This window comes from Apus apus, chromosome 10, assembly GCF_020740795.1.
Source record: "Apus apus isolate bApuApu2 chromosome 10, bApuApu2.pri.cur, whole genome shotgun sequence".
Lineage (NCBI taxonomy): Eukaryota > Metazoa > Chordata > Aves > Apodiformes > Apodidae > Apus > Apus apus.
Window position 1 is genome coordinate 9,555,449 of NC_067291.1, and position 14,185 is coordinate 9,569,633.

The 14,185-nt window shown below is 34.8% G+C and overlaps 1 protein-coding gene across 1 annotated transcript in view; it reads right to left on the minus strand.

The window, feature by feature from the left end:
• Positions 1-7,741: 7,741 nt before the first annotated feature.
• Positions 7,742-14,185, minus strand: part of LOC127388769 (aromatase) — a 52,908-nt gene continuing 46,464 nt past the window's right edge. Inside the window, exons 7-10 of the mRNA XM_051628577.1 lie at positions 13,646-13,760; positions 12,858-13,020; positions 11,177-11,418; positions 7,742-9,191 (exon numbers count right to left, since the gene is read on the minus strand). Of these exons, the coding sequence (XP_051484537.1) occupies positions 8,940-9,191; positions 11,177-11,418; positions 12,858-13,020; positions 13,646-13,760 (772 nt within the window). The 3' untranslated portion in view covers positions 7,742-8,939. The remainder of the gene's footprint in view (positions 9,192-11,176; positions 11,419-12,857; positions 13,021-13,645; positions 13,761-14,185) is intronic.

The following is a 14,185-nucleotide window of genomic DNA, read 5'->3' on the forward strand; positions in this document are numbered from 1 at the left end:
GGTGGTGTTCTGTGCATCATAGCAGTGAAAGACAAGAAAACATTGATATCTGCTGATGTCACTGTGCCTGATCACTAGTTTGTAAAATTTTTCAGAGGCTTTCATGGCTTTAGAATCTCCTGTGGATTTATCCTAGATCATAGGAGTAGAACTACCTATGTCAGTCTGAGCTCTATAAAGATGAGGACGAAAGTATGCTTTCCTATTATTTTGAAGCAACTGTTGCTGCTGATCAGCCTGAAATCAGGATGCAGAGTGGTTGAAAGACAGTAATTAAAATATGATTCTGAATATTAGCCAAAAAAAGAGTTAAATGTATTTATCCTTTAATGACATTGCAAGACTGACTAGATAAAGTAAAATAAACAAAATAGGCCATGTACTTCACAGTATAGCACATTAATGCTGGGGGTGAATAAGCTGTGATGCAGAAAATCCTCCTGTGGTCTATTGTCACCTCTCTATTCTGGGAAAAAAAAAAAAATCAGAACCATATGGGAGTCTAATAAAACTGAGTGTCAAGAATCTTCTCACATCTATTCCAGATGGTTTTGGCTTTCCTTGGAACTGAATGTCTCATGGAAAATTAGCTCCCTGATTATTCTCAGTTAATAACAGTTGCAAAGGTGAAGAGAAGATTAATCTAGCAGAAAAGACATGAGAACAGCAAGATGTTGTTCTTGTAAAATAGCTAATATTGAAAGATATAATTCCAGTGTATGAGCAGAAGGATAAGACTGCAAATAAGCAGTCTGATTTGCTACACGTATTCCAACACAGGATGGCATGCAAAGAAAAGGAGTCTTCCTCTTAAGGAATCTATTTCTTGAGTTTTCTCTTATTTAATGAGCTGTGAGCACTGAAGTTATCTGGATTAGCAATGCATGGGTCATTATTTGTTATCCACACTTATCTATGCATATAGTAGGTAAAACAAGCCATGTTTCTCCATTTCAGTGTTATATACAAAAGATGCAATGCATCAGATTTCTTTTACTAGCCTGTCAGAATTGTCTTTCGTAAGGGTAAGGCAATTATTTCTCTTCATTAAACCTCTAAGTACTTATTTTTAAGTAATAAAGAGACTGTATGCTTTATAGTCTTGCATAGTTAATGCAAATCCTTTTCTGCATTTTCTGTAACACCAAAGCTCAAAGTTATACTGAAGGGTTAGAACGTATCCATGGTCATACGATGATTTCGGAAATGGCTGTTGAGAGGTTTATTACATTTTAGTTTTTCTAGATACGTATTTTAAAATGTAAACCAAGATCATTATGGATGTCTGGCTACTGCAGGAGCCTGTAAAAACTTGTCACTGAATGTTAATGTTAGGTTAAATCTCCAAGAGCAATAAAGGTTTAAATACTCTGTTTGTTTATTTTACCTACTGAAAATTGATTTGAAGCCAATATCAGGCATGAGTGCTGTTTTCTCAAAGGGAATTTAGAATCTGAACCCATTTTGCCTGCTAGTCTCAAATGTATTTTCTACTTTCAATCACAGCTAATGAAAATTAACTAGACTTAAATAGAAAGACTTGGGGCTTACTTTCTGAGGTTTTCTTTCTTCTCTCAGCAGGCCATTTAAATGTAATTCAGTAAAGGGAGTTTAAAAAAAAAAATAATCTTGGTAATCTGTAATTCAATTGGAAATTAACTTAATTTATAAGGGCAATGGAACACCTTTTAGAATCTTCAAAATATGTGTTTCATATCATCGCATGTTCTTCCTGATGAATTCTATGGTTTCTTCCATTCACAATGCATTATAATGACTTGGGATGTTTGGGGATGTTTACTTGTGCGTCAGTAATTCCCTAATTTTAGGAATTGTCTGCTGCTAAATGAGAGGGGTAAAGAACGAGCTGGAGCAGTAGACCTCTTGTTTGACTGTACTGTAGTAACATTAGTCTGACCGTTGGCTGTATTCTGGAGAGCTTCAACCAGCTTTCTCCAGGACAGAGGGATAGTGTGAGAGACAAATCTCTAGAATCCAAGAATTGTTTTAACAAATGCCTGCCAACAGGTTTTGCACATTTCACGTGATACTGTATTTGTCTTAAAGCATTCATTGAAACCTTTTATTTGGTGTAGTTTTATGCATAAAAACATACTGCTTTGGAAGGTTCCAGTGTAGCATTTTGGGTATTTAAGGCATTGGTAAGTGGAAAGAAGAGATGGAGGAGTAAATGCCATGTAGTATGTGGCTTTGGTCTCTGCTCTGGGAAGCTTCTCCCTTGATAAATCAATTAAGCTGTTGTAGCTTTATTTTGTCATGTTACTGCCAAATGGATAGATAGGTGAATGAAAGGTTTCAGAATGCTGTGGGAAAATAGTTTAACAAAATAGCACAATGAAACTACAAATAGGAAGTAGTTATAAAATAGTAAAATATGTATTGCAGTAGAAAGATCACTGCAAAAAAATAGCACACAATTGGTCTTGGTGCACAAAACCAGATGGTGGCTCAAAGTACAACCTTAATATTTCAGACTTCAAACACTATGAAAAGTAATAATGCCAATGTTTTGCAGATGAGAGAATAAATTATCTCTTATGACAGGATCAAGGAAGACATTATAGGACTTGTGTTGTACATAGGTATTCCTGTTTATTGATAATCTATTAGATGAACGTGACATCTCTGCTGTTAAATATATTTAGAATTAATTTTTGCTTGCTCTCAGGAGCAATCATAACACTTAAAATTCTAAATCCTTCTGACTTTATATGACATTTCATTAGACTTGCTTAGATACTGAAATGAACCCCTGTAAACCACACTAAGTTCTAAAAAGGCTTGGCGAATAAATGTCACACCTCAGTTTATTTTTTGGTTAACTTTTCGAACTGTGGACTAATATATAAATAGTCATTGGACTCTCAAAGGCTCCACTGCAGTAATATTAATTAAGGGTTTTTATTCTGGTCCAAGTCCAGTTTGTGGTATTTTGTTTGAAAGGGTATGGTGTCACAAAAACAGCATGCTAATTAATCGGCCTCTTCAGAGGCCAAGTACTGAAGCAGCATTTTGGATTGGTTTAATCTCCTATTGCTCTATTCATGCTCTGTCCCTATGCTCTGTTCTACAGGGAGCTCCTTGAATTCTAAGAGGAAAATTGGAAATCTAATAATTTAATTTAAAAAATAAATTATGGAAATGGATTGATATAAAAATGAAAATTTAAGAAAGAGTTTTAAATATAAGTAGGTTCAATATTGTGCTTTAAGGTGCTTGCAAATTCATAAATTGTAGCTTGACAACTCTAAAGAATGTGGCAAACTTGGGCTTTCAGTAGGTTAAAATGTTTGAAGACTGCTCCTGCACATCAGTCCTGCACCATGCACGATTGCAGTATGCTTTGAGATCCTTAGGTGAAGTAATATAATGGATTGATAACATTTCTGTAGTATTAATTCTTTGCATTATTCTTCATGGAAGACGGAAGATGACCAATGAATATAGTTTCATTTGTATTCATGCGTCTGAGCTGGTAAAATTTCATTTGAAAACATTGCACTTCACATCAAACAGAAAAAAATCCATTTGCAGATGCTTTAGTATTCATTCAGTAGCTGAATCTAATCCTTTTTCAAAATTTAATTATGTGCTTTCTGAAATGGAAGTAAGTGGCAATTTTCTTAATGCAGTTAGCACCATACTTTATAATAACACTGATTTATACTCTTCTCGTGTCTCTTGAACTGTTGTTTAACATTGAAAAATATCATCTAACATTTGTTGTAATGAAAAAGGTGAATATAAATACAAATATTCATATAAGTGTTAGAAGGTGCAGTTTCTGAATATAGCTATTTTGATCTATAATTACTTGCCAAGAATCTTTCAATGGCAGCTAACTGGAGAAAGAAACACAACTCCATCTACATATTGTACAAGGTAAGGATAAGTCCATGAAGCATTTAGTGAGATGCTCATCAGCTCTTCTAAAACTAAAGAGGAATTATTTAAATCCAATGGGACATATTTTCAGCTCTAATCAGGCAGTTGTATGGAGTTGTCCACATTGTCCCAAATACATCCTGTTTTTCAGCTGAGTTTGCTGGTCTTAATTTTTGACCAGCAATTACTTAAAGAATCAAGAATTACTATGAAGACCTCATTTTTTGGACTGATAAATTCCTAACTACTATAAAAGTGTGGTGAGGCTGCATGAAATATTTGGACTTGCATTACTCCTTGAAGGATTAATACACAAAAATCAACTTTCCTTCAAGGACTCCAGTATTGCATTAGAGATTCCTGTTCTGCTGTGGACTATGGAAGAATGCCATAGATGCACTAAATGAAATTAACCAAGCAACAGGGTAAAACATCATATAAAAAAAAATCATGTTGAGTTAGTATCAATGCATTAAATCAATTAAGTTCAATTATACTTAAAACACCATAAAAGCCCTAGTTTCTCAGAAATAATTTTGGAACTTCTTAAGCAGGATCCTATCAATCTTGATGCCAAATGATATATACAGATTCTGCTCAAGTAGGCTGGGAGAACACTTCTAGTAAAAGGTGATACTTTAATATAACATCCTAATGACAGTAGTGGCTGGAATAATGCAAATAAATTCTGTCCACAAGATTTGGGTTAGTTTTCTCTCCATTTCTACCGTGTTAATGACTCTAGAGTGACTCCACGTCTTCCTAAAGCAGCATTTAATATCTGAGTAAGACCGTAAGAGTCCTGTTGACTTTTCATTTTTGTACATCAGTAGGGACAGGCTGTTCCTCTTGCGTAGCTAAACTTTCTGTGTGTGCCATCTGCTGGACCCTGCTCAGAGTGAAATGTTAACTCCAGGTTTTTCAGTTCTCTTTGTACCTAAATGAAGTTTTCTGCAACTAAAGAGTTGATAGCAAAAATATCTCGCTTTATGAAAGCAGTAGGTTTTTCTTAGAGACACTAGTTCACAATTCTAAAAAGGAAAATTTTGGATGTTTATTTTTGAGGCATTGGTGCATTTTTTTTATGGAATTATTGGTTACAGGAGTGTAGATCTGTGGAATCAAGCACATATATATTGTGAAATTAAAGGTCTGTGTTTGAAGATATTGGACTTATAACAATTTACAAAACTAGCACTTTAATAAGCCTTAAACTTAATTATGTCTATTTATCATAATAGTAGGTAAGTGATGTTGGTTTAAGCCCTAATAGTCTTAAGCTCTCAAGTCCTGGATAACTGCCACTTTAAAATGAGATTTCAGCAGGAAATTCCAATCTTAGATTAGAGATAAGATTTATTTCACCACAGATCAGAGCAGATTTGGCCCAGCATAAACTGTGTTTCTCTACAAGCAATAGCACATTCCTTTCTGCTGTAGACTTCTGATAGCTGTTTTCTTTTAGAGTTAAGAATTGAATTTAATGGGATATTAACTGAGGATATAAAACTGGATTGTTTTGAAGAATGAAGAAAGTGAACAGCCTAATAAATCGACAGTTGTTTATTCATGTTTAAAAATCACTGATTGAGCTTGTAGTCTTCTAGGATAAATGTTTTCACTGGGAGTGTCTTGTGACCAGGTTGCTGTCTGAAAAATCTACCCATTTGCAGCTATGTTAGAGTTCTTGTCGTAATTTTTTATGTGCCATTTACTACCCTCCAATTTTCTGTCACTTAGCCAAATATAGGAATTACCATTTTTTATTTAGGTACTTTTCTCACCAAAAACTACCCCTCCTTCCTTTTTTTATAGTTTTCAATAAAATGCAAACATTCTTGTATGGCCTTAAATTAGTTCAGCTGTTTCTGCTTTCTAGGTAATATTAGGTATATCTTTGTGATACTATGTCCTCTGAAATGGGTGGGAAGTTTTGAGTTTACAACAGATTTGATTTCATCTTTGTATTCAATACTTTCACAATCAGTTCACTCAAGCATATGCCTAAATACTTTTTTGTTATTCTTACATTGGGGAAACACCATGAAACATGATTTAAAGCTTGTCTTTGTGCATACAACTTTTATTTAACAATTTTTATTTTCTAGCAACATCCACATTTATGAGCTGTGAGCAGCCCTTAATCACAGCAATGTATAAAACATAGTCTTCAGGTTTGCTCTATGTTGATGTATTGAACATCATAGAATAGCCACCTGATGATAGTAGACTTGATGTGGTTTTAAAAGTCAATTCAGTATGTAGCAGTAGCTGGTAATAAAACACTATTTAAAGTCAAAGCTCTGTTTTGTACAAATGGTATATATACATGGAAAAGATTTGAACTGTTCATATCCACATGTCAAGCTTTGAAACACCAATTGCAGTTCTTAAATATATATGAAGAGGGGAAATGAACCTTATCATGCAAATAGACTACTGCATAACAGCCATAATAAAGATATGGAGAACCAACCTCAGATTAGCTATCAACTCAGATTAGCAAGTCTGTTGTCCAAATGTGTATAAAATTAAGTACTGTAGAAATTTAAGACCAGAAGCACTATGTGCAAAGCATATCAGAAACAATATACTTAAAATACAATAGGAAATAATCCTGCAGGCTAGTTTACAAAAAGTAAAAAATGAAACTACTTTATTTCTTCCATGGAATAATTATAGTAACTATGTTTCTGAATTTCCAGCCTACAAATTCAACAATATGTAATACATTAAAGAAATCAGAGCAGCATGCATTTTCCATATACATCTACATGATTTCATATAATTATATTAAAATTTGAATGATAAAAGTAATTTATTAATTCTAGTCTCGTGAAAAAATTTACTCAGGGAGAGAACAATAATTAGAAGATCGAAAACCAGAGAATAAATATTGCTAAAAATGTTTGTGATAAGCAAAGATTCATACTGTGTATAAAGTCATAGTTCTAATCAGGTTTTTGGGGGGGTCTTTGGTTTGGTTTGGGGAGGGAGGGTTTGTTGGTGTGTTTTTTTTTTCCTTCTGCCAGCAACTCTTAACAATTTTGTAGTTTAAAGGTTACAGAGAATGTAGAAATGGAGGTTGCATCAGATATTCCAAAGGTTCATACCACTCTCACCTCATGACTGAAAATCCAAGTACCTTTTCTATACATCTTCAAATGCCCAACTTTGCCTGTAATTACAGATAGTATGGGATTGCACTTCACTGTTGTCATTTTTCAAGTACCATGCAAATGATGTGGAAAAAATTTATTTTAGCTAGGTTAATTTTAATGCTATTCTGCTTTCAAGTGTTTGTTGTTGTTGTTGTTATTTTAAGTTACTCTAGAAAATTTACAGTTTTGAGAAATTACCTTAAAAATGCTCCTTCCAAGTCACAATGCTAGTTAAAAGAAAGCTCACTGAAGGAAAAAAGTCAGTAAAAGGAAAATTGGCTTCATCCTGGCTCAAACCAGGACATTAAGTGAGTTGGAAGGGTTAACATAATACCTGTTGTATATTGGTTGTTTGGCTTTATCAAGGTGCTCTATCTGAAAAAATGCTTTATTTGGGTTACATAGTCTGAAAACTCAAGCTTAATGAAAGTGAAAATTCTCTCTCAAGGAATGTTGTCATTCAGCCAGGAAGGTCTTTTTCTTCTTGACCAAACTAACATTTCATCATCGGGCTAGCAGGGATGGATGATCAATGTAGATGATCAATGAATGTCAAGATTCTACACATTTCAAAATATGTCCATTTTCAACAAGAAATTTTTGGTAGTTATGTAGCTTTCCTGCTAAGGACTAATATAACAGTAAGTTTAATTTATAGTTAAAATAGGGGTTTTGCATACACAGATTTAAAAAAAAAAGTTTTCTGGAAATCTCTTTGTTACTTCAAAACTCTTATCCTTTGTCACTGCAAACCTCTGAACATTTACCCAATGGGACTTGCATCTTACCATGAATATATGAGTGAAGCCCATTTTAACTTTAAAAAAAATAATAACAGACTACCTCTTGAGCCAGTGTTTCTCCTCTTATTCTCCTGGCTCTCTTTATCTCAGTAGGTGTGAATTAAGACGCTTGAGAGCAGGATACAGCTCACTGCTCTTTCAGGAGAAGCAGTAAGAGATATGTAATTAGGGATGGTGGTATGGGAACATGGGCAGCAACTCCAAATCTTCCTTTCAGGAGTAGAACTGAGCAATTCAAAGCAGATTGAAACACTGTTTGGTACCACTTAGGCAGCTTAGAGAGAATTTGAACTTCACCAACCTGAGATGAGGTGGGAAACCTCTACAGTTAACCAGATGATGTGGAGCCGGTTGTTGTTTCGCCTCCCTGTGTAATACCAGTGGTAATGTTTCATATTCATTACTTTATTCTTAGCTCATCGTTACTAAGATGTTTGCAGATCCTCTGTAGCAGTTTTAATAATGTAGAACAGTTATCTCAACTGTCATGTCATTTACTACTCTGAAAATTACTATCATCTGTAAAATCTATCTGACACTAAGTCTTTGATAGCTGTTTAATACGACAGCAAAACACAGTAAAGAAAAGTGTTGGAACAACCTTTTACAAACATTTTTTGTAACTTACATGTGTCCTAAATATTTTAAATTGTTTCATAGTCTTAGAGCCAACTTCAGAATTAGTCATCCAGATGTTTTCAAACTCAGATGGAGATTTTGCCGTAGTTGAACACTGCTAGACCTAACTTTTTATTGACTCCCAAACCTCTGAATTGGCACAGTTTGAAAAGCAAGCATGACTTCATCTGAACCTGATGGCTTTAAAAAGTAGCCAGGAATCTTGCATGCAGTGTGGCCCCTACTGGCAGGACTGTTTTGTAATATTACTCTTATTTTTTTACATTGAAGTTGCAGTCAGAACCTGGCTCTGCTGTGGGGCAGAACAAGTTCTTTCCTGAAGCTGTAGTGATTTAGGGGCAACAAAACATTTTACTCTGTCTTTACCTAGGAATGGTGGGTATTGGTGGCTGTGGCTGAGGGGACCCTGTCCCTTGGATGCTGATGCACTTTAGTCACACTGATTCTTGTTTGTGTTTCTTCTTGGTGTGAAAACCATCTCCAGCAGAGGCTGCCTCTCTATTGGGTGCATGGATAAGTCATTGTTTTTCTGGATGTTGTTAAGGCCTCTTCCTTTCATTGTCTGTACTCGGCACCGTCTCAGAAGAGTCACCAAAATAGCTTTCATCATTACCATGGCAATGAACTTTCCTACACAGCCCCGAGGGCCAAAGCCAAACGGTTGGAAATAGCGTGAAGGAACCTGCACAGAACAGCATGAGGAATACACTGTAAGACAAGTTATTCCATCATAAAAGTAGCCCAAACTAAGATGGACATTGGTAGTAAAAATATTCTGAAAAACTTGTGGAAATAATGTCTTAGGAGCAATTACTTCTTTGCTTTACACTGAACAGCCCTCCTGCTGAAGTCAGGCTGAAGTAGAGACACCTGCAGAAGGTGTGCTATTGAGATAGCAGGGAATGTGAAATTAAGCAGTTGAGTTCTGCTCAGGTATTTCAGTCTGCTCATCCTGTGAACTACAGGGGTTTTGCCACAAGCTGTGAAATGGAGTGAAGCTTTCGCTCTTTAATAGACATTAAAGTTCATTTAAAACTTAAAAAAAAATGTTCATTGTAAAGCTCATAAATGTCTGAAATACTGGCTAATGCCTAAAGATAATCATAAAGCCATCCGTGACTACAATTTTCATCTAAAAGCTAGTGTTTCTGAGAATTAATTTCTTATAAAATGTAATGTTGAAAATTTATTTGATATCTGATAGATAACACTTATAAAATGGTTGTCCCCTGTCCTATCAGCTAAAATGGGAAATGCAGGATTCCCAGAACTGCTGAAGAATGCACAACTAGCTTCTGCTACTTTTATTGACATTGAAGAGATCAGTTGTCCAAAACAATCCCAACAGCATGAATAGCACTGCTAATGAAATAAAAAGGTTCTTGTCATGAGTAAGAAAAATAAAATCTTGGCTACAAAAAATGTATTTTTCTTTATCTATGTAGCTGGTTTTAAAAAAAAAAAAAAAGAAAAAAAAGGTGCTATTTGTGTTCTGGCTTCCTATTCAGCCCAAGAACAGAGTAGGCAAAGTTGCTTTATATAAAATTATCTAGAAAAAGTCTCCTTTTTTCTCACTTTCATACTTAGAAAAATGTTTTCTGTTTAAATTTTTTCAAATAAGCTGAGCTGAACTTCTTGAAAAATTATAGGTAAATACAAGTGTTTATAATACAGAGCAAGTACAGCAGCTGGCAGTACAGCACAATGGCAAATGCACAGCCTGGGAAAATGTGAAAATGTTTAGTTTCTAACAATGCCATCTTATTGGAAATAATGGTGTGGATTGCTATTCACTTAGAGAACTGTGTGGAAATTGCGTCTGCCGGAATAATTATGTGGCAAACAGAATGCATCAAGTCAGATAGAAAATGTGTGGTTAAAAATTTGGTGAAGGGGAAATATTTTTAGTAGCAAAGTGTACTTCCAAAATGAGCAAGAAATCCATTTTGATAATAATACTGGGTGCAAATAATGGGTGGCAAAATGGAAGCTATTCACAGTGAATAGTTGTTTCAATAAATTTAAGCACTTTTTTCTTGAATTTTCTACAATGCTTTTCCTTGAGTTGTTTTAGAAATGTTGACCTGCTTGCCTAGTGCTTATTTGTGTGTGTGATACATGGTACTCCTAGATTTTTGGTAGGTAAAATATAAAACTTAGGGACTGAATTACTCCAAATTTGCAGTATGGAGTTGGTTAAAACTTAAAATAAATAAATAAATAAATAAAATAGGGTGCTAGATTCTCAGTCTCTTAGGAGTTACTATATTGCTTCACCTCTCTAGGGAAACCTCCCATGGCCTCAACTCTGAGTTATACTGCTTGCATGGCTAAAGCCAAGCCCTAAAGCTTCTTTATTTTGTCCAGTGTCTGGGGATACAATGGGAAATGTGTGTGTCTGACAAATTTCATCAGAAGTTTTTGATCAAAATAAAGATGCCTGAGAAAACATTTTTTTAATTGAAAGGCACTTTGGCAGGAATAAATCTTCCCAGCTTTAATAATAATAATAATGATAGTATTAAGCAGGATATATAGTTTAACTAGGCACTTAGACAATGGAAAAAGAGTGTTAGAGTCATAAAGCTCTTGATAAAAATAAAGAGGAAGATTCATTGTCAAGAAAGAATACACAATTTCCTGTAAGAAATAAAATAGTAAACTTACATTTTTCTCAAAATTTTCAAGAGAAAACTCATTTGGCTTTGGGAAGAACTCAAGCTTATGCATACGTCCAATATTGAGAATGATGTTTGTCCCCTTTTTCACCGGGTAGCCATCGATTACATCATCTTGTAAAGCTTTTCGCATGATCAAGTCCACAACGGGCTGGTATCTCATGCTCTCATAAATAAAATTCTCCACAATTTTTAAGTTTGGTATGTCATCACTCTGTATATCTCTGTCACCTTGAGGAATAAAACAGATGGTGAAGAAGTTGGTTATGAATTCAATAGCTTCATCATGCAAATATCAAATTATTTTTTGAAGATTCTCAGTTCCAGATATGGTAGGAAGGATCCACCAGCTTCTAAGTAGTTTTATGCAGCCTGGCATTTTTGGGAAATCTAGTATATTGTTCATCAGCATAAACCCTAGCTTATTACCGTATGATCTCATTTTATCGTATTAATATATTATGAGTCTTTGTTCTGCTTTCCTGTTGATGACAACTCTGAAAGCCCTTCCCTGGCTTTTGTATGATTGAGAGCAACAAGACACAACAAAGAAATTTTCTGAGAGTTGAGAGCAAAAGGAATCTGGGAATAGTCTGCAGAGGGAGGTTAACTTTGTTGGGACCTTAAATTTTCACCATGCAACTGGGATTTGCTGGATGTACAGCTAAGTCCTACTGTGGCCTGACTGTTTCAGTTACCATGAGTAACTTGCAGCTTGATTCCATCAGCAGCACCATGGTGAACTGCTGATGGGAGCCTTACTTAAACTTTCAAGCCATAAGTAGGGCAAGAACTACAGGCTGACCACTGCACTGGTAGGTTTTCAAGAGAAAAGGCAGCTTTGCTACTCCATTTGGTCATTTGCTTAAGAAAACGACAAGAAGATTCCACTGCCTTAAAAATCAGGGTTATCAGGAGTAAATAAGCAAGTGAGTACTCAGCTGTCATGAGGACAATAAAATAAGATGTAAAAGTATCTTAGAAAAAGAGTAAAGGACTTGTAGGTTTTCCGATGTTTAACTGACCACAGTTAAATGCTGTCTAGGAGTGGATGAAATCAAGTTTCTATATGAATTCAATATCAGGCTTTGAATGAAGTCTAGAGAAAGGGAAGAATACAAATTTGGAATAACTTCATTGTGGTTTGAGTAGTTAGTAGCAGTAATTAGTTAATTAGTACTTAGGGATACCAGTTTGATATCAAAATGGGTGACAGCAGAATAGAATCTGAAATTTCTCTGGTCTTTCTGTTGTGCAGTCATAGTGAAACTTAGCTTCTCTGTATACACAGGGAAATATCGAAGATTAGAAGTATTTGAAATGAGCGTCCCCTTTTGCTCTTTCAATGTAAATTGAAAATTATTTTGACTGAAATTATGAGTGCTGATTTAAACTGCTGTTGCTGAGTAGTGAATATAGAACATAATTTCTAATACATTTTCAATTCTGACGATTTAAATTCTATTTGAATTTATCTTACAAATTGCTCATCTTATTTCAATTGATTTTGAATCATATCTTCTACATATAACGGTAGCTCATGTATCTTACAGTAAATGCTTTTGTTAGAAAAAAATACTTAGAATTTTCACCCTTTGAATAAACATTATTTGATTGCTACTGAAGCAAAATTGTATTCCCAGTTTACTGTCTTCACAACTCCTGCTTACCCACAACAGTTTCAATTTCTTTCATCATTTCTTCTTCCACTGTGGGGTGCTCTGCAATCAGTATTAGCATAAAGAAGAGTGTCACAGATAGAGTATCAGGAGCAGCAATCATCATCTCCAGCACACACTGGTTCACATTCTCGGCTGTCAGATCCCCTCTGTTCTGAAAAAATAGGAAATTTTGAGGAAAGTGTTGATTGCTGATCTCTGATGCCAACAAAGGTCCTATAGCAGTAGAACAGGAAGGACCTAGAGTATCTGTTTTAAACAAAAATAAAAATCTTGACAGTCTATCTCATGTTAAATAGCATTTATTTTTTGTTCTCACAGAGAAAAACAGAAAACTCATGTTTGTATGGGTGTGTATTATATTGCAGAAAAGCAAGAGTTTGTTCTTAGTTCAGATTCTTACTGATTTGTTGTTTCTGAGCTGTCAGATGATATGAGATAGGATTTACGTAGCATTTGTAGCCTTTGCAAGCAAAAGGCAACACATGAAGATAAAATGATGGGCTAAGGGGAAGACTGGAGGAAATCTGGGGATAGAAGCAAGAGTTATAAGGATGTCATTTAAGCCACGGAAAAAATCAGTTGAGCACGTTCCTGAAAATGCAACTATTAATTGCAGGGGTTTTAGGGGCTCCCAACACCCACTCATTTGTATCCCTTTATGATGACATGACTTTCGGATGGATACATCAAGTTTAAGTTGGCAAGCCTGTGTTGTTAGTGACAGGTGGATGTAAGAAAAATCAGAGTGAGCCATGTTTTGAGTATTTTGCCAGTACCTGTGCAAAAATCAACTGGGATGCAAAATCCATGTGTTCATCCAACTTGTCCACAGTGGACAGCTTTTGTCGTTTCTGTTCTATTAAGATTTCCATTGCTCCTTTAAGATCCTTACTGAAAACAGATAAAATCCAACATTAATAAAATTTCAGCAGATTTTTAGTATAAACCAGGATATTACTATAAGCATAGAGATTATACCAATAAAAACATTGAAGAATGGCAGAAATTAAGTATTTCTAAGAGTGTCTATGTTTCTTTGCAAAAGCAGTAATGCTGTGGGAAGGTGTATTTTCTTGATATTCCTTAATAAATAATTGCTTATTAGTTTGGACTGGATTCTTATTCTATTTTCATAAGATAGACTAAAAGGTATAAAAATGTCTGTATATTGTAATAATGAATAGAGTTTAAAAAGATTTATTAATGTTTCCAAGGGATTTGTCTATTTCATTTTATTTTATGCTGTTTTATCAGGAATAAAGTTAACTTAAAACTTGAGGGATAGTTGTTAGAAAAATGTCGATAAATGCTAGAAA